The sequence below is a fragment of the Colletotrichum destructivum genome, chromosome 8 (genome assembly GCF_034447905.1).
Source record: "Colletotrichum destructivum chromosome 8, complete sequence".
Classification (NCBI taxonomy): domain Eukaryota; kingdom Fungi; phylum Ascomycota; class Sordariomycetes; order Glomerellales; family Glomerellaceae; genus Colletotrichum; species Colletotrichum destructivum.
The window spans coordinates 549016-567390 of record NC_085903.1 but is presented as its reverse complement, the minus strand read 5'-3'; the positions used below and the strand labels follow the sequence as shown (position 1 = coordinate 567390).

General features: G+C 57.9%; 5 protein-coding genes across 5 annotated transcripts; 2 read left to right on the top strand and 3 right to left on the bottom strand.

Moving 5' to 3' along the window:
* The first annotated feature begins 261 nt into the window (after positions 1 to 261).
* On the top strand, positions 262 to 1400 carry CDEST_12028 (uncharacterized protein). Its single transcript, XM_062928184.1, has one exon. It carries the CDS (start codon positions 561 to 563, stop codon positions 1089 to 1091), a length of 531 nt encoding a protein of 176 aa, XP_062784235.1. The 5' UTR covers positions 262 to 560; the 3' UTR covers positions 1092 to 1400.
* Position 1401: 1 nt separating this feature from the next.
* Positions 1402 to 5643, bottom strand: CDEST_12027 (Putative cyclic nucleotide-binding domain, F-box domain, rmlC-like jelly roll). The gene is made up of 2 exons (XM_062928183.1): positions 5240 to 5643; positions 1402 to 5142 (listed from the first exon to the last, which is right to left on the bottom strand). Exon 2 carries the CDS (start codon positions 4349 to 4351, stop codon positions 1403 to 1405), a length of 2949 nt encoding a protein of 982 aa, XP_062784234.1. The 5' UTR covers positions 4352 to 5142; positions 5240 to 5643; the 3' UTR covers position 1402.
* A 6353-nt stretch (positions 5644 to 11996) lies between these two features.
* CDEST_12026 (uncharacterized protein) lies at positions 11997 to 12760 on the bottom strand. The gene has a single exon (XM_062928182.1). The coding sequence runs from the start codon at positions 12332 to 12334 to the stop codon at positions 12005 to 12007; it is 330 nt and encodes a 109-aa protein (XP_062784233.1). The 5' UTR covers positions 12335 to 12760; the 3' UTR covers positions 11997 to 12004.
* A 2379-nt stretch (positions 12761 to 15139) lies between these two features.
* On the top strand, positions 15140 to 17103 carry CDEST_12025 (uncharacterized protein). Its single transcript, XM_062928181.1, has 2 exons — positions 15140 to 15826; positions 15896 to 17103. The coding sequence occupies exons 1-2, from the start codon at positions 15264 to 15266 to the stop codon at positions 16380 to 16382; spliced, it is 1050 nt and encodes a 349-aa protein (XP_062784232.1). The 5' UTR covers positions 15140 to 15263; the 3' UTR covers positions 16383 to 17103.
* Position 17104: 1 nt separating this feature from the next.
* On the bottom strand, positions 17105 to 17946 carry CDEST_12024 (Putative peptide methionine sulfoxide reductase MsrA domain-containing protein). Its single transcript, XM_062928180.1, has one exon. It carries the CDS (start codon positions 17743 to 17745, stop codon positions 17113 to 17115), a length of 633 nt encoding a protein of 210 aa, XP_062784231.1. The 5' UTR covers positions 17746 to 17946; the 3' UTR covers positions 17105 to 17112.
* Between the last annotated feature and the right edge of the window lie 429 nt (positions 17947 to 18375).

Genomic DNA, 18375 nt, shown 5'->3' with positions numbered 1-18375 from the left:
TTCTCCATTCCCGTCTCCGCTGACGTAATCCAGCTCTACTCTTTCCCTTTCCCCCCCCTCCTTTCCCGCATGGCCCAAGCTCCCTTTTTTCCCCTCCCCTCCCCCCACGAGCTTAACAAGCGTCAAGCACGCCCGGATCACATGGCGGCCTTGTGCTCGGAATATTTTTTTTTCTTTTTTCTTTTTCGGTTCTTCATGCTGCAAGTCGGTACGTTTCTTTTGCGTTTTCTTTTCTTTTTTTTTTCCCTTCCTTTTTCGAACGCCACTAAGACCGCCCCGCGGACACCCGATGACATCAACATGAGACCTCATCACCCCCCCCCCCCCCTCGCGTGCTAGGTACCCGAGAGCTGATCATGGCGGCCTTTCGATCCAACGAAGCATCCCGCCGGCACTCACACGCAGGGGATTAGCATCGCTGTCGTCAATTAGGTAGGCAAAGGTAAACTCACATCCCCTTTTTATTCCAGTCACCTTTTTGAACACCCAACCACACCGACGACACCAACAGAACCATACTCAACCACCTGGAAAATCTCGAGACTCTCAAAGACTAAACAATGCCCTCCCCAATCCCAAAACCGTACGCCATCCTCTTCACCCTCCTCGACCCCCTCATCGCCCTCTGGGGCGCGTCCCTCTTCCTCCTCGCCCCGGCCACGGTAACCTCCTCATACCTCCCGGCAACCCCCGTCCCCGCCGCTGCCTTCGACCCAGCGACCTGCCATCCCGCCGCCGCTGCCGCTGCCGCCACGGCACCCTCAGAGTCCTACTCCCTGCCCCTCCACGCCCAGATCGCAGGCCACCTCCTCTCCAACGCCGTTCTCTCCCTCCTCCTCCCGCGCGCCGCACCCGACAACCTCGCCGTCTGGCGCCTCTACCAGCTCTCCCTCCTCCTCGTCGACCTCTTCCTCCTCTACGGCACTTTCGCGTCCTACGCTCTCCAGGGCCGGCTGAACCCCTTGACAACGTGGCGTGTTGAGGACTGGGGTGCCGTCGGCATTACCTCGTTGGCGACGTTGGCGAGGACGGCCTTCCTGTCTGGCGTGGGGTTCCCAAAGCAGTGGAACGAGAGGGTGAAGAGGGCTTGATATTGATGGGATAGGGGGCGACCGGGGTTTGCGGAACAGCGCCATGATCTTTTTATTCCATAGTCAAAATTGAACAGGGTATCGCCTTATCCAGTCTATCCTCCCGCCCGCCATGTCTCCCCCAAATTCAACCGATACCCTGCTGTTTCTTCAGATAATCCCATGTAGTGGACGTTGCAGATCCTGCCGCGCCTCTCTCGTTGCTTCCATTGCTGCTTCCATTGCTATTTCCTTGTTCCCAAGCAGACGATTCCGTTCACGCCAGCCCCATCGTGTAAAGCATCACTCGTTAAACATCGCAGACCCTCGCTTCACCGGAGGCCAAAAGCACCCTTCTCCACAATGAACCGCACAGGCTTTCTTGTTCTCCGGCGGAAGCTCAGCGGTCGTCCGCCCAAGCCGACGTGGTTCGTCGTGGGCGATGGGTTGGGCAGCGGCAGAGGAACCTGCCCGGGCGACATACCATTGCCACCGCGCTCGTCGAAACCCCATCGCATGACGCCTCCGCTCCTAATCCACTTCTCGAGGTTCCGGCACTGGCTCACGTCGACCCATTGCAGCCGACCGCATCCCTCGAGCAGGGTCTCGACGCCGCCGCCTGTGACTCGAACACAGCCCCGGACCGAGATGCCCTCGAGTTCGTTCAGGTGCAAGGCCACACATTGCAGGCTCGCGTCCGAGACGGCGCTGCCACAGAAGGCGAGACGGAGCTCCCGCAGCTGCGGCAGACCGAGCGCGACTACTTCCGTTGCCGTGTCGGAAAGGGCGCAGCAGAAGGACAAGTCGAGGTGTGTCAGGTTCTTGGCCGCGCCAACGAGAGAGACAATGGCGTTATCGGTAAGGTAGGTGCAGTCGGCCAGGCACAGATGCGACAGGTTTCGAAAAGGGTAAGGCACCCACGACTGGAAGCCCGCGTCCGTGATGGATGTGCAGCGCGTCAGGGATAGCGATTCGAGGCGGTTCGACGCATGCCCCGCGAGATGCGCCATTGACCTGTCAGTAATGTGCTTGCAGTACGACAAGTTTAGGTGCTTCAGGGCCGGACACCCAATGATGGTGCCAGGCTTGGGGATGTTGGCTGCCCGGTGCTGAGCGGCCTGCTGCGCTTGCTGCTGCGTCGCGGCGGCCTTCTGAGGCTTCGACTTGGCAGTCGAGCTGGAGACCACCACTTGCTTGCTGGGCGACGGAGGCTCGGGCACCACCCACCCGACAACGCGCGCGAGAAGGTTGTCCCCAACTTTGCGGCAGTTGCTCCAGTCGATCTCCTCGAGGCCTTTGGCGTTCTCCGCCATGTCCAGAATCTGGTTCGCGGACACGTCCCACACCGATCGCATGCGCCACCGCTTGACGTTGCGCCCGCACGTCTCCCACAGGCTACGGAAGCCGTCGTCCGTGATGTGGAAACAATTGCTGATGTCAATGGTCTCGGGACGTGTGCCAGCGAAAGGGCCAATCACCGTCCTGATGGCCAGGTCCGTGACTCTCCTGTTGTGCTGCGATAGGTCTAGATCCAGGCACACTCGAGGATGTGTAGTCAACAGCTTGCGCCAGTGATGAGAAACAAGCCGTGCCCGCATCAGCTCGGCAATGTCCAAGTACCGGAAGACGGCGACCAGCATGTCGTCGGGAAGAGCGGGGACCAGGGCTGGGTAGGGCCGGCGCGGCAGCGTTCGGGCTCGCTTGACGGGCGCCTCCGAGTCGGGAGGGGATTGGGGAATGGAGAAGCGGAGAGGTGTCGACTCGACATGGTGTGTTCTGAACCCGTTCAGCGCGATCGGCGACGAGTTGTCGGATTGCGGCGTGGGCGGGGCCAAGGAATTGCGTCTTCTGTTGCGCATGTTTTCCATATCGACGCTCAGGAAGGGGTCCGGATCCTTGGGCTCCATGTTGTCGCCGTCGTCCTTGGTGGGAGAAGCGGGTTTCGACGGGGTCGTAAAGGTCATGTGCGGCAGAGGCTTGGGCGTCGTCGGCGTTGGAGGGTCCGACTTGCTGGTGCGCGGACCCGGGATCGCCGCATCCACCATTTCTATATCCTCGTCCGACGTCTTATACCTCTTGCGTGCCGTCTCCTCCACTTGTAACTTGATGTCTGGCGGACAACGGCTCCACAGCGTATCTAGCGCGTCGCCGGGTATCACCAGACATTCTACCGTGGTGATCGCACGCACGGTGGCCGTCCGGCCTTCCGACAGCCCGAGACTGGCTACCTCTCCAAAGTATTGGCCGGCCTTGAGCCTCGGACGTAGATAAGTTGCACGGGCCGTCTTTTTGAACGGCTCATGAGTGTCCTGCGTCTCGTGTATGACTTCGGCCTCGCCGCGGACGATGAAGAAGATTTCGTTGCCTGCCGACCCCTGCTGGACGATGTCTGTGAAGGGCGAGTACGTTTTCGGCTGGGCACTCAGCCCCACCTGGTGGAGGATATCTGGAGGTAGCGTCGAGAACAGAGGCAGCTCCCTCAATGTCCTCCGTACATTGACGATGCCGCTGCCAAGAGCACTACCTGCGGCAGGGTCCTCAATGGCGCCCGGGCTCGGGGATTTCCGCTTCTTTGAGTTGACGACTGCTCCTTCTCTGATGGTGCCCATCTCGCCCGTGGACACCTCTCCAGGCGCGGGCTCTCTGGCGCCGTTGACTAGGGTCGAGGGCGGCTTGATGGCGTGACCTCCTTCCTGGCGCTTCTTCTTGAGAATGTTGAGTCGTTCTTGGGCCTCGTGGCGAATGGCCCTCTCCATATCGGGGAACTTGGGAAGCTCGGCCTGGAGGTCCTCTTTCTTGAGCACGACGAGCAAACACTTGGTGCGGGCGACAATAGTCGCCGTGCGGGGGACGTCCATCAAGACGCCAATCTCTCCGAAAAAGGCACCGGGTTTAAGCTCGGCGTAGATAGCTTCACCATCGCGCGACGTGACGGCGACGACGCCGCGCACCAGCCAGTACATTGCGCGGGCATCGTCGCCCTCAGTCAGAATATGATCCTGGGCGGCGTGGACCTGCGGTCTAAGGTGGTTCCCAATTGCGGCCAGGAATTCATCGGGTGCCGACACGAAGAGGGGGAAGGATCTGATGCGGTCGACCAAGTCGAGTGGCATATCGCGTATGGTGGATGCGGTCAGAGGAGAGGGCCGCATGGGCCGAGTAGGGTTCGTGTCGACATTGAAGGACCTGAGGAGGGAGATGGAATCTGGCACAGCGCCGGCGCCCGCACCATGGGCGAGGGCGCGGTAGGAGGGCGAAGTCGGGGAGCGATTCCGCCTCATGGTCCGGGAGGGATGGCGCGTGCGTGGTCGTGTCGACGCCAGTGTTCCGACGTGCCACAGGGGCTACGCTCTCCGCCCTGTGAGAGGGCAGAAAGCCGATGCTTTTGACAAGGCTTGGCCGGCTGCACACGGTAGCTATCGCCTGTGCTCCACGAGGCTGGCAGGAGGGAGGGGAGAAGAGGGGGGGGGCCCTCTCCTTGCCCGTAAGGTAGTTGAAGTTGCCGGGAGCTAGATTTTGGAATAAGTGGTTGGGACGAGAATGAGTTGATGGGAGTGGTGCATGCTACGGAAGTATTGGGTCGAGACGGAGTGCACCCTCGAGAGGGTGGCGCCGCGACAATCAATTGCCAACGGGGACAGTGTGCTTTGAGAATGCGATTATCTTTCGAACCAGGGGTTTGTCGGATCGTTTGTTGTTCCCCGCTTCTGTCGAAGACGTCGGTTGAGCCGTGGCTCGTAGGCAGCGAGGCGGTTGGGAGAGCTTCAGGTGATTTGCGTGTATAGGCGTGTGTCGGGGGAAGGTTGAAGACCGCCAAGTGTCGCAGATGGTGTCACGCAATGGCGCTGTCTGAATTGAACTGCTGTCGGTCGATGTCGAAACGTAGAAACGACAAATTGGAATTGGAGGCGAAGGTTGCCGATTCTTCGGATTACAGCGGCAACAAAGGTTGCTGCGAGAGGGGACGGCGACGGGGCAGTTCTAGTATGCTTCTCGATTGAGGTCGGAGGGGGTTCGTCGCTGGGGTATCTCGTCTCAGAGGCGGTTTGGTGCGTATGCGGAGGAGAGGGAACTATGTCATATCAGAGACACGACACGGTTAGCTTTTGCCACGGTCCAAGATTCGGGGGAGGGGGGGAGCCGAATGGCATGCAATAAGCAAGACTCACGGAATGTAAGACGACCACTGAGCGAGGGAACCGATGTGGGTGAGGCGAGTCTCGGATCGAGACGGATGCACAGCTCTCGTCGCGTATCCGAGTTTCTCGGCCGCAACAAGGCGGAAAGGAAAGGTGGCGGAGGGTGAAGGCGAAGGCGATGCCGGCGGCGGGCGGAGGCGGAGGAGAAGGCGGCGGTGGAGGGTGCAAACAGTGGGAGGCGGAATTCGGATTAGAAGCGACAGCGGCGATTGCTTCGAACCAAAACTGGCGGCTGACTGATTGATTGATTGATTGATTGATTGGCAAATGGAGACGAGGCGTTGTTTGGTTTCCCGAGCAAAGGGGGACCGGCTAGCTGCAGGAGGAAAGAGAAAAGGAGAAGGGGAAAAGAAGCAGTGGGAGGGCGAGAGTGGTGGGAGAGGGAAGAGGAGGAGATGGTTGTGGTGGTGGAGGGATGGCGATGGGCGAAAAGAGGCGGTCGTGGGCCCTGTGGGAGGAACGGGATGGATGGGGGACGGACGGCAGGGGGTGCGTGGAGCGGCGTGGGACGTGCCTTCCAAACCGAAGAGAGGAGAGGAGAGGAGGGACCAGGGGGTACAGTGTTGGCAGGTACCGTTGCTGCTGCTGCAGAGGTGTGGGATAGCAGTGAGAATGAAAATGAGCGTGAGCGTGAGAGCCTGAGATTGAGATAGAGAGTGAGAGCGTACTTTGAGGACTGAATCCATCATAACTTGACTCACCTAGCTAGCACTCACTCGCTCACTCTAAGGCACGTTCCCCTAGACAAACACATCAACGGCATCACCGTGGAGAGACCATCACGCCCTCTGCTGGACTCCCGGTACGACGAGTACATGTCTCTCAGGTATCGTTGCCCCAGAGCCCCCCTGCACCAAGGGTCAGTCAACTCCCTCACTCCCTCAGTCCCCTCGCAAATCGGCCACAGCTCCCGCCGCAATAGACTCACACAATGACGCTCGGGGGGGGGGGGGGGGGAGTGGGGGCCTGGCAACCAAGACATGTACAGCCCATGTACCTGACTACTGCGCCCGGTCGCCGGGAGTCGCCGCTTCGGAGCGCCGGAGAGCATGTCACTGGCAGGGTGGCGAGACATGCGAGGGACAAGGCGCCCAAAGCTTAAACTGCCTGCTAGACCACACGACACACGTACATCCATGGTGCAGTGCACATGGTACTGTTGCGTAAGCAAGCGTGGCAGCGCTGGCCGACCAAAACAATACTGAGAAGGGGGGACTCGAATGCACTCAGTGAAGGTCGTCACGCGAAATGAACTGTACGCTGGATAGAAACGCGGGACGATAGGACGGTATAGAGAATTAGGAGAAGAAGCAGAAGTAGTGAAAATGGTGAAAATGGTAGAGATGGAGAAAGAGCCCCAGATCACCGATTTGGGAGGGGGAACCTGTACCGTACGATCCTACAGTCGCATCGTATCGGACAGAGAGCGCTGTTAACCCTATCTTGTGTTCCCTCTATCGCGCACGGGAATTGGTTTGTTTGCCATGGCCAACGCAGAGGTGTCTGCGCCTACGTCCGAATACTCGACTTGTTACACAGCACATCGTAAGTATGTAGGTGTACGATGTACTCCCGACGCCTGACCCTATCTGCACACGCATTGTCTGGGTATTCCTTTGCTGTACTGTAGTGTACGGGACGCTACGCGTGGAGGATGACAAGCGAGATGCTGCTGCTGCTGCTGCTGCTGCTGCTGCTGCTGCTGCTGTCTCTCCTGTTACTGAACTATTAGCAAGACAGGTCCCCTTCTCTCCTGACGGTCCACACCGGAGTGGGCACTGAGGAGGAGCACTAAGATGCAAGTCGAAAGCTTCCTGAGGCCGGTGACGTTCGTCTGCCGCCGCTCGCTACCTCTTCCATCCATCTGCTACTCCGCCTGCTAAGGCTTCCCTGGAGGCCATGATGTAAGGAGAGACAGGATGCTTCGAGTTGCCCGACGCAACAGCGAGCTCATGCCTCCTGTGTCGCTCGTCAGAAAAGGATAATGATTGATAATAATAAAAAAAGACCCCTCCAAGACGCTGGTCCTCAACGCCCACGCCGTGGGACGGTGGCGTAGGGCTGGCCGTGCGTGGCAGCCACCGAGAGGAAGATGGAAGAAACAGAAGAAACAGAAGAAACGATGTTGCTGCGACCTGGATCGGGTACACTTTCCCGGTCGCCCACCCACGGGACGCTGTGCAACTTTGACTGACTAGTGGGACGGCCAACGACCTCGAGAAGGTATCCGTAAATTGCCTACATACGTACTATTGACTGGCCTTCTCAAAGCGGGCGTCATCTGGACCATCTGGGGGGTAGCAGGGGGGTGTGTATGTGTGTGTTTCCACCGCCCACAAGATCAGCAGCAATGGAGTGAGAGAAGAGAGAAAAGAAAAAGAAAAATTGAGGAACTCAAGAAACAAAACGGCCAACCGTCCGTACGTCTGTGTGTTTCTTTGTTCTCTCGGCCTTCTGGCGTCGTTTCCATGCATGCTTCCATCTCCTATCCCTTTGGCCCCCCCCCCTTTTTTTTTTTTTGGCTTCAACATTGGCCTCTCTGTTGGGGGATGTTTCCTCGCCGCTCCTTCGCTTCGGCCGGTACTGAGTAGTATTCCAGGTTCAAAGTAGCCAGTTTGGCCGTGTATCATCATCATCATCCGCCCCCCTTCTTTAACTTCCATAGCACAGGTTCGTCTGCTTGCAATCTCTCCCCGTAGGCTGAATCTGCAAATCTCGAATGTCGCATTCCTGGACCCGGCCGGGGTTTGGCACCGACACATGGCCAATCCTGGAGCCCTGGAATCCAATCGCTCGGTACACCGAAAGCTGGTGTATCCTTGCCTCAGCTGTCCTAGAGAAGAGACGGGCAGGACTCTCTCTCTCTCTCTCTCTTTGTCTCTGTCTCTGCCTTTCTGTCTCTTCTCTCTCTCTCTCTCTTCTCAACTCTCAATCTATCTGTACATGCTTGCTTCGTCTGTTGCCTTTGCCAGCTCTCGCGCCCCAGATCGGGAAACAACGGCGGTGGCGTTAGGGCCAGCCGTCCCAGCGAGTCTGATGGACATCCCAAACGTCTGGCCGTGACAGTGGATTCACAGAGCGCAAGTCACAAGCTGAGCGTGCAGCGGCAAACGGTGACAGCCACGTCAAGCAGCAGGGAGGCCCCGACCGTCTCGCAACGACACAGCGTCCACTTTCCTTCTCTTCCCCCCCCTATCTCTCTCAGATTTCTCCCGATCGATGCTCCCACTCCTCTAGGACGAAAATGCATGTGCGCGCGTGCGTGGACCGCCATCCCGGCGCGCGTGTCTCAAACCTGCAGGCTGGGACCCCTGGAGCATCGGGTCCGAAATGGGCCAGCCTGCACGGTGCACGAAACGGTCTTTTGAGAGGGAGAGGGGGGAGGAGACTAAACAAGAGAGGGGATGCACCCGGCCAACCGCGCAAGGGGCAAGCAAGCAGCCAAAAGCCGGCCCTGGAGCTAGGGGACGCTGCTCAGGGCGCCTGTCCGTCGACGGATGCGTGGAACCTTGGTGGAAGACGTCTAGAAGCCTGCCACAGCCGGCGGCCGCCGAGTTGGAGGGGTCGGTGGCGGCGGCCGTAGTGGTCGCGCGGTGGAATGCTGTCTGGAGCTATCTCTGTCCGAGACTACTTGCAATTCGGGTGGGTGCCGTGCTTGTCCCATTGGTGAGCTTACTTTCGGCCGGCTTGGAGCTTTGTGTGACGTCGCTTGTGTGTGCGCGTACGATGCATGTGTGTGTGTATGTGTGTTGAAGTGGACGAGAGAGGGTTTGCGAGGCCGTGTTGGAAGTCAACGGGTCTGGGAGCACGCGAAATGGGTTGGTTTAAGCCATGACTAACAACAATTTGATCTACCAACCGTGCTCAAGAAACTTGGCTTGCTGGATCATCTGGGGTTCCCCTATCTGACAATGAAGCTGACAATGGCAAGCAAGAAACCGTGGCTTTGCCATTCCGGACAACCAACCACCTACAGAGGCGGCCTATCCTCGCCCATCTCGAGCGTCTTTCACATCGTGCTCTTTTTCTCCCCTGCAAACCGCCATGCATGACATCGAGAAGTCAGCCCTTACTGGCATCCGCCTATACTTTTTTCCCTTTCTCTCCAAAGTCCATGACCCTGTCCATGACCCTGTCCATGTCTACGCAGTACTTTGGGTTGCTAGTCAGCAAACCTCGATTATTCAACACCGCTACTAGCACTATTGTCACTACAGCCATCAGTCGAAGCTGCCGAAAGTGATGGTTGAAGGGTTGCAAACACACTCACGCCTGCCTCTCAAGCAAGCCCGACCTGACCCCCCTCCAGTTTTGATTTCGTCCCGCCTTCGCCATCAATTTCGGCCCAAGCCCATTCGACACGGGCCCTGCCCACGCGGCCATCAGGAAAGAAGACGAACCTGAGGTTACAAAGGGAAAGCCGCCGCGGGCAAGGCCCTCCCGCCCGCTTCTCTGCATCCGCAAACAAGCTTCGAGAAGGGGAATGAGGCCCGTGGGCCCGTTTAGACTTCCGCCTGGTGAAACGCACTCTCCCATGTTTGCTTGCGTCCCTGCTTCTCGGGATCCTACGTGAGCCCGTCGAAGTTTGACGACGAGGACGAGGACCACACACACACCGGACGTCCTCCTCCAGCCAGTCAACAGGCCAGCCAGCCAGCTGGCCCAGGACGCGTCTCGTTGTTCGCTCGCAGGAACCACGCAGTGAGGGAAATTACGCTCACGTTGCCACGTTGCCAAGTTGCGCGCCCTCTCCCACATCGACCTGACATGACTTGTTACGCCTCCCTCGACCTCCACCACCTGTCCGGCTTTCGCAGCCACTCTGACAGCTTTGCCCAAAGCACATCGAGCGACATCGTCCAACAGCCAATTTCTCACGTGTCGACACATCGCCCTTCCATAAGCAATGCACAAGAACCTATATGCAGCCACAATGCCTTCTCTCTCTCTCTCTCTCTCTCTCTCTTTCTTTTTCTCTCCCGACCATGAGCTCGGCCATTCGTCCTACCAAGTCTTTTACGGCGGCCATGTCGCTCCCGTTTTCCAACACATGCCAAGGACTAAATATAGCCTTTACTTGTTTACTTGTGCTCGTATTGCTCGGTTTACTAGAGCCTTCCCCCCCGCCTGCTCGCCGTCTAAGAGCCAGAACGTCCGGTCTGGTGAGCCCCAAACGCTGCGTTTTGCAGTGCTTCATGCCAGCCGCACCTCTGGAGCAGGCGCTTCCCATGTATGTGGGGAGGGGAATCCCTGTTCTTCACGTGCCTGTTTCGTGTCCCTAGTGTCTGCAGCGTCTCTACCTACCCACCTGCCCACATCGTTACTCGTCTTCGTACACCTACAACCGCGACTCCTCGTACCCAGAAGCTTTCCCATCTCGGTCCAACACACGAGGGTGCTTGTCGATGTTCATGCATGATAGCTTCCGCGATTCGTTTCCGGGGCCAATGCTCCCTTGCCCCTCCTTTACCTAAGGTCAAGTCGCACTCTCGCCCAGGCACCGATGGCCGTTTTCGAGAGCATAGGGAGGACCGTGGCGAGAAAGGGGGGGGGGGGGGTGGGGGGGGGGGTGGGTAAGAAGAACCCTGACTTTTGATCCCGACCCTGCTACAGCGTCCTGATCCGCCGCAGGAGGGGACAAACCGCCTTCGAGAAGGATTCTAGCGTCGGCCGATTCGGTGAACCTTCCTCGCCGCTCATGCAATACATCGTAGTGAGAGCCCTCCTCCACTTCCCCCCCCTTCTCTCAGCACGGGCAAAGTCAAGCTACAAGCTGCACGGTGCGCAAGGGGCGGTGGAGGACGACCGTAGACGAGGTTTAAACGATACAAAAAAGGGTGAAAATTACTGGTTACTGACCACTATGGAAACTTGTACATTTTGGTGATTTTTTTCGTCGGCTATAAACAGTCCCGTCCCAATAGCCGTGGGCGCTGTAGCGTCTTCAAGATGATGCGAAAGCGAGATCTAACTCCAGTCTTTCGAAAGAACCCTCCATCCCCTCCCCCTCCCCCCCCCCCCCCCTTCCTGTCAACCCAGAAGTGCAAAACCATCTTCTTTCTCTGGCTTGACTAGCAGAGTCATAATGGCCACTCTCCAAAGTAAGGCTACGGTCGAGAAAAGTTTGGGTGCGCACGGCACGCACGGCATGCACGCATACCGCGGTGCGTTTTGCGCCGAAGGGTGTTTCGAATCCGAACGACGCCCGCATGCCGGGCTCTCTTCGAGGATGGGGAAAATGGAGGGCATCTTGTTTCTTCCGTCCCCAGCCTCCCGTCCATATATATGAGTTTCGGTTTTTGTTTGTTTTTGGAACGGCCGACCCCGAGTAATTCAGACCGCGAGTAGTGTGTGGGCATGATTCGACTCTTCGCGATCAGGTTTCCGCTTCCAAGCAACTCCGTCTGAAAGTATTTTTCTAGGCCCCAGTCTCGGCCATGACGTTATCTTTCTCCCTCCCTCCTTCTCTCACACTCTCTTCCTCCTTCTATCCCCAGATTCGATCTCGCATTGACCAGAGATAAAACATCAGCAACAACGACGTGCCGGTTTCGGCGGGCGGTATTCTGTGGCGCGACCCACTCCGGAAGTCCGAAATATGGTCGGGTCCGGCGATAGTGGGGGCAAGGACACCGACGCGGCCCCGGTCAAGCCGTGTTCTATCCCCTTACCCCCTTTGGACCCTCCGTCCATTCAGAGGCGCGAACAATCTCTGCCGCCCGACTCGGGAGGACTCTAGATGCCGCACAAGCCCTGCGTGCAATCGAGCCCGGACGACGTGCTACAGCAGATGGAGCCGCTGGAGCAGAAGCACGCCCGCCCCAGGCTTTTCCTCTGCCCATCCTTACCGCCGACGACGGACTTCCACACAGCAGTGACCAAGTTCTCGCGCGACGTCGCGATCGGCGGCAGTGCCTTGCTGGGGATGATGACCGAGGCGGCAGCGGCGGGAGTCGCCGGGCGTGCGGGCAGAACTAGTGGGTGTTGTTCCGGTACGACAGGCGCAGCCCCAGCCGTTGCGGCGAGAACTGCGATGACGAGTGACGATGCTGCTGCGGCCTTCATTTTCGGAAAGTCTTTTTTCTTTTCTTCTTTTTTTGAGCCGTGGAGTACACAGGTTGGTTGTGGTCGTGTTGGTTATTGCAAGTGTCGGGAGACCGTCGAGACTTGTATCAGATGGCGGGAGGTGTTGCTCTTTTAAAATCCTTTGACGACTTTCCGATAGGCCAAAAAGGACGAAGGCGCAACAGAATTCCTCTTGAAGATTTTTCTACAGAAATATCTTTCCTCGAGAAGGAACAAAGAAAACGGACCGAGTCGAGTTCTTGTACCGGACGACGGTTAAGGGGAAGGGGGGGGAGACTAGCAACAAGCGCCGTTGGGTTGGCTGGATCACTCAAAGCGCCGGCGCGCCGCTGTCTTTTATTTAAAATAAAGAGACAGCCACAGCGAAGCGTGAAACGGGAGTGCGGGAAGACGGTGAAAGTCGGGACTAATGCAGCGTGGAACGACCAACGCAAGTGGCGTTTTGCAAAGGAGGGAAAAGTGCTTCCTATGTGAGTTATGGACGGATGTCAGAGCAGCCGGGGCCCCCTCTCACCACCCCCTATTTCTATTCATCCAAAGAGCGGCATCGGTATCGATTCGCCGGTGTCCGGATCGGGTAGCTCGAGTACACAAGTCAGTTGGTTTACTAGTGTTCCATTTTCCTCTTTCGCGCTGCGTCGTACCCGACGCAACGCTACGAGGGAAGGGAGCCACCGAAATGCAAATTCCCGGAGGAACAGCAGCTGAGGCAGGGGCGGCGCTGGATCGTTCGTTGGATGCTATGACCCCGTGCGGGGTGGTCGCCCCCAATGGGGGGGCTCAGTTTGGAATAACACAACTAACTGCATGTAGTCAGGGCGCTAACACTGGAAACGAGGTAGTAAATCCATGCAAGTTTTTGTGCCGAACCGAGTGTTGGTTGGGCGGGTTGTTTCTTCTTGATCCCGGCATCGTGCTGCTGTTTGGGGGCCTCGTGGGACTCTGTAGATCAGTTTTACCGGACGTGTGACGACGTTGTCGAGTCAGCGGTCCGCGGCCAAGTATCATTTTCATCACCTCTTTCGCCCTTTCGTACAGGCTGGGGCAGTCGCTCACGGACAAAAAGCAAAAGAAAAACGATTGGGCGGCTTTGCTGCCCGCGTTGGACGTCAGAATGGCTCTCGTCACCTAGCTCTCTAACCGCACATGAGCTTCCAGCGTTCCACTTCCCGTGCTGGACCCGAGGCCGATCATGTGTCTCAAAAGACCGGTCCAAGACGCGCAACGACTCTGAACGGTCTGAGCTTGCGATGATGGATGGGCCCGCTCGATGGAGGGACGTGCTGGCCAGCCTGCGATGTCACTGTGCGGTCGTTTGGGGATGCTGGGGGTGTTGGGGCCAGAGTGTGGAGTGCGGATGGTTCTATGCTATTCTCGGATTGACGATTGACGACGGATGACGCTGGAGATCGGCCAAGCAGTGAATATGAACTCATTGATTAGCTGGAGTTGTTCAGGCCCTCCTTCAGCATGCTGAGCAGAGTTGAAGCCGAAGGAAACAAAGCTTTAACCCCAGGAGGATCCAGGAGGCCCCAGTGAACGCTCCTTCGGGGTCCGTTAGGGGGCTAATAGGCGCGGTGTTAGATTAGTGAGACACGTCGTGTGCTTCGTGACTCGTCCGATGTACTGATTATCTGGATCGCAGAGTCGGGCGATGGGGACGGTTCTGTTAGACAAGACAAGCGTTGACACGCATGAACAAGCCAGGAAGAGCCGAACAGCGCGGCGCTAGGATTCGGACGAAGAAAGTCGGCGACAGCGCGAGTTAAGCAATGCGAGATTGGTTGGCGTTTTTGGGCGACGGACTTGATGTTTGACGACAGACACCAACGGCTAGTTTTGCACGAACGGATGACCGTTACGGGAGGTGTCACTGGTCGTTTCTTTTAGGGCTAGAATAAAACTCAGTTTGATGGAGGCATCATCAGTCGAGCGGGAGCAGTCTCGAGGCCGGTCCAAGGTAGGCCAGCCCCGGCCAAGGGAGCATGATCTATCCGCCAATGCAACGGTGGTGATTTAAGTCATGCCGCGAGATTGGCCAGGAACGGCGGGGTAGAGGAGCTAGTCGAGCAGCCGTACTTTCGGATGCTTGGCTGTTTTGGAGCTCGCGAGACAGGGCGGGCGGTAGAAAAAGAGTTGGTGTGTGCTGCTTTCCTGGGGGTTAGACTCGTCGTATGTGAAAGCTGCTGCCCAGCAGTCCATGTTCAGAAGGCGACTCGGACGAGGAAATCTCAGCCCGCTGTCAGGCCCGGATCAGTAACTCTGCAAGCCTTGGTCCCACGGCGGTTTCTAATGGTGATGACAAGAGGAGAGTGTGATGATGGCGGCACGAAGATTTGATGCCGTGTCATTCGAGCAGTCGCATTGCTAATTCGAGAATGCCAAGGTAGAGATCGAGCGGTGCAAAGGGGCCGGACCAGACTGCAGTATTTGCACTGGGCACTTGCGCCGAGGTGAGGATAAGAGAGGAGACGGAGACAGACACAAGAAAGTGTAGAGACACAGAGAGAGCATTCCCACCTGGTGAGGAGTCAGTATCCGTCAGACAACGGGTGGCAGTGTCTCCACAGTCGGGACCAGCTGGCACTGCAAACGCCAATATCCGTCTAGGTCCGTGTCGGAGTTAAGCGGAAAGAAGAGCCACTGACAGGATTTCCACCAGGTTCTCCCCGCCCACTCACATGACCGAAAAAAGCTTTAGCTAAGCAGATGCCTAAGCCACAAACAGTTCCGAACACCCGCGAAAGAGTGAGAAGCGTCATTCGTCATTGCCTCCCGCGGGCACCCACGACTGCGAAATATATTGCAACCGCAATCAACTTTCATCCTGACATCCCATTTATTTCTGTATCGAAACACAAGTAAACGAACGAGAACGCACATAAAACACAAACAAACGCACATCACGATGTCGTTCAGCATCGCCCTCCGCCATGGGCCTGCGCGCCTGGCGCAGCGTCTCCCGCAACTCTCCCAACCCTCGGCCTCGGCCGTCTTCCGCACGACGGCCACCCGGGCCTTCCACCAGGCCTCTCCCAAGACTACCAGATCTTCCGCCGCCGGCCTCACATCGACCTCGTTCGCCGCCGCTACCCGCAACGCCTTCCGCGGCTCCTCGAGGACCTACATGCAACAGGCCGCGCCCGGCGCCTACGGCAACCAGTCGAGCCCCATGCGCAAGCTGTTGGTTACGGGCGCCATCTTCGGCGGCTCCCTCGTGGCCATCAACCTCGTCTTCAACCGTGAGACCCGCGACGACGGTGGCATGCCCGTCTACGAGCGCGAGTACCTCAACGACACCTTCCTCCACACCGGTCTGGGCGTCGGCATCATCGCCATGAGCGCTCGCCAGATGATCAAGTCGGGCTTCGTCTACCGCCTGATGGTGACTAACCCCTGGGTTGTCGGTCTCGGTGGTCTCGCTCTCAGCTTCGCCACCATGTACGGCACCCGCGCCATCTCGCCTGACAAGTAAGTCGAACCTCGGATCTCCTGGCCCTCCTGATATTGGAACAGAAGAGACTGACTGAGTGGAAACAGCTACATCCCCAAGTATGCCATGTGGGCCGCCTTCAACGCCACCCAGGCCGCCATGATCGCTCCGATGCTCACGATGGTCCCGGGTGCGCTCCTCGCTCGCGCTGGCCTCTACACCGTTGCCATGATGGGCAGCTTGTCCATCGTCGGCGCCACCGCCAAGCAGGACAAGTACCTTTACATCGGCGGGCCCCTCCTTGCCGGCCTTGGTGTCGTCCTCGCCTCGAGCATGGCCCCGATGCTGCTGCCCATCACCGCCGTCCGCACCCTCGCGCTGACGGAGAGCATTTCGCTGTACGGCGGTCTTGCCGTCTTCGGCGGTTTCACCCTCTACGATGTGCAGAAGATTCTGCACCACGCCCGCCTCGCCGAGCGCGGTGTCATCCGCAAGGACGCGGTCAACGAGAGCATCGCCCTCGAGCTTGACTTCATCAACATCTTTGTGCGCATGGTCCAGATCCTGACGATGCAGCAGAACCGCAGGAGGTAAAGGCTATGCGACAGGCTTGAGCCGGGTCGGGCTTGGAAAGAGTGGCGGTGGAGGATACGAATGGAATAATCAGATCTTGCCGATTGGGGGTGCACATAGTGCATACACACACACACACACACGCACACGCACACCCACGGTGGAAGGAACACCTAAGAGGAAAAAGAAACCCCTCTCCATTACTTCGACGATGCCCAAGGGCTAGAAGTTTTGTTTTTTTATGTACAATACCTGAATCAATAAAAAAGTTCAAACTTGGTTAAAAGCCGGTTTCGTGCGCGTGGATTGTAGGGTCTAGTCATGTTGCTAATTGACGCTATCCAGGCTATGACGACAAGATGTCCCTCTCTAGACTCGCCGCGATGTTACGCATATCACTAACCATTTTTTTGTCACATTCAGTGTCATAAGGCTGGTACCAAGTGCTTAAAAAAACAAAACCAAAGCGGTTGAACGCTATTCATCGCCTCGGAAGGCAGTCTTCTGTCTACGTCCCGTATTAAGGGGGGAGGGGAGAAGAAGAACCCAAGCCCCGAAGCATACCGTGCATCATCATGATTTCCCAAAGTTGAAATGAAAACCCATATCGTTACAGCCGACTCTTTCCTCGTCCTCGTCCTCCGCCATTCCGTCCGTCGGTATCTCCGCGAACGCCGTTGTCGGTATCGCCGTTGTTGGTATCGCCGTTGTCGGTATCGCCGTCGGCATCGGTTCCATCACCGTCACAGAGTCAGCCCTTGAGCGGCGGAAACGTCCGCAGGAAATGGCTCGGGCACTCGTATCCGCTCGGGTTCTTGTTCAGGTACAGCTGGTGGTACTGCTCGGCGTCCCACCACTGGCCTGCGGGGATGACGTCGGTGACGATCTTGCCGCCGTACCACTGCTCGTTGGCGAGGCGCGTCACCTCGCGCGCGACCTTCTCCTGCTCGGCGTCGTGGAAGAAGATGGCGCTGCGGTACTGCGGCCCCGTGTCCGGGCCCTGTCGGTTCGCCGTGGTCGGGTCGTGCATGCGGTAGAAGAACTCGAGGAGCTGGCGGTAGCTCACGTCGGCGGGCTGGAAGACGACCTGCAGCGCCTCGGCGTGGCCCGTGTCGCCGCCGCAGACGGCGCGGTAGGTCGGGTTGGCGAGGTCGCCGCCGATGTAGCCGACGCGGGCGTCGATGAGCCCCTTGCCCTGGAAGTGCTTACGGTAGAGGTGCTCGACGCCCCAGAAGCAGCCGGCGGCGATGGTGGCCTTTTGGGCGCCCTCGGGGATCGTGGGGCCGGCGGCGGCGGCGGCGGCGGAGTTGGAGGAGGGGTTGACGGACATTGTTGTCGAGGAGGTGAAGGGACGGGCGAGGCGAGAGAAGAAGTTGGAGATCATTGTCTGTGGGAAGGGGAGGAAAAAAGGGAGAAGGGAAAAGAAGAAGAAAAAGAAGAGGATTGTTACTAAACCGCCGTGGAGCTGTGGCGGTGGGGGTCGGCGGTTCGGCGCAATCGTGATTTTCGGGCGGTATGACGCTTGGATGAGACGGGAAGGTGAAGGGAGATACCCAGGTGTGTGTGTGTGTGTGTGTGTGTGTGTATGTAATATGTAATGCAGTATCTGTATCTGTATCTATAGAAACGTAAATGTTGAAGTTGAGTGACGGATGTTCTGCAGATATCTACATATACACACAAACACAAACCCCTCCGCCGCCACCTGCGCGTCACAGCTCGATTCCAACGCTCCGGAACCCTCCCTCGCCACCTCTCCCTAAACTCCAGCTCCTGGAGGGGGGGGGAGGGGCACCTTCGGCAGAGCGACCGACCGACACACACACACACACACACACACACAGAGGGGAAAAGTGTTGAAGTCACCACTTGGACAGCCCCCCCTAGTCGCCCCGTCGAAAACGTGGAGTGCATGACAAATCGGGGCGCCGGTTCGGAGATGCTTTTCCAAGCACCCTCCCGAACCGCAACGCCGAGCGGGCCCTACTCTGTACCGTGCTGTAAATGGAATGGA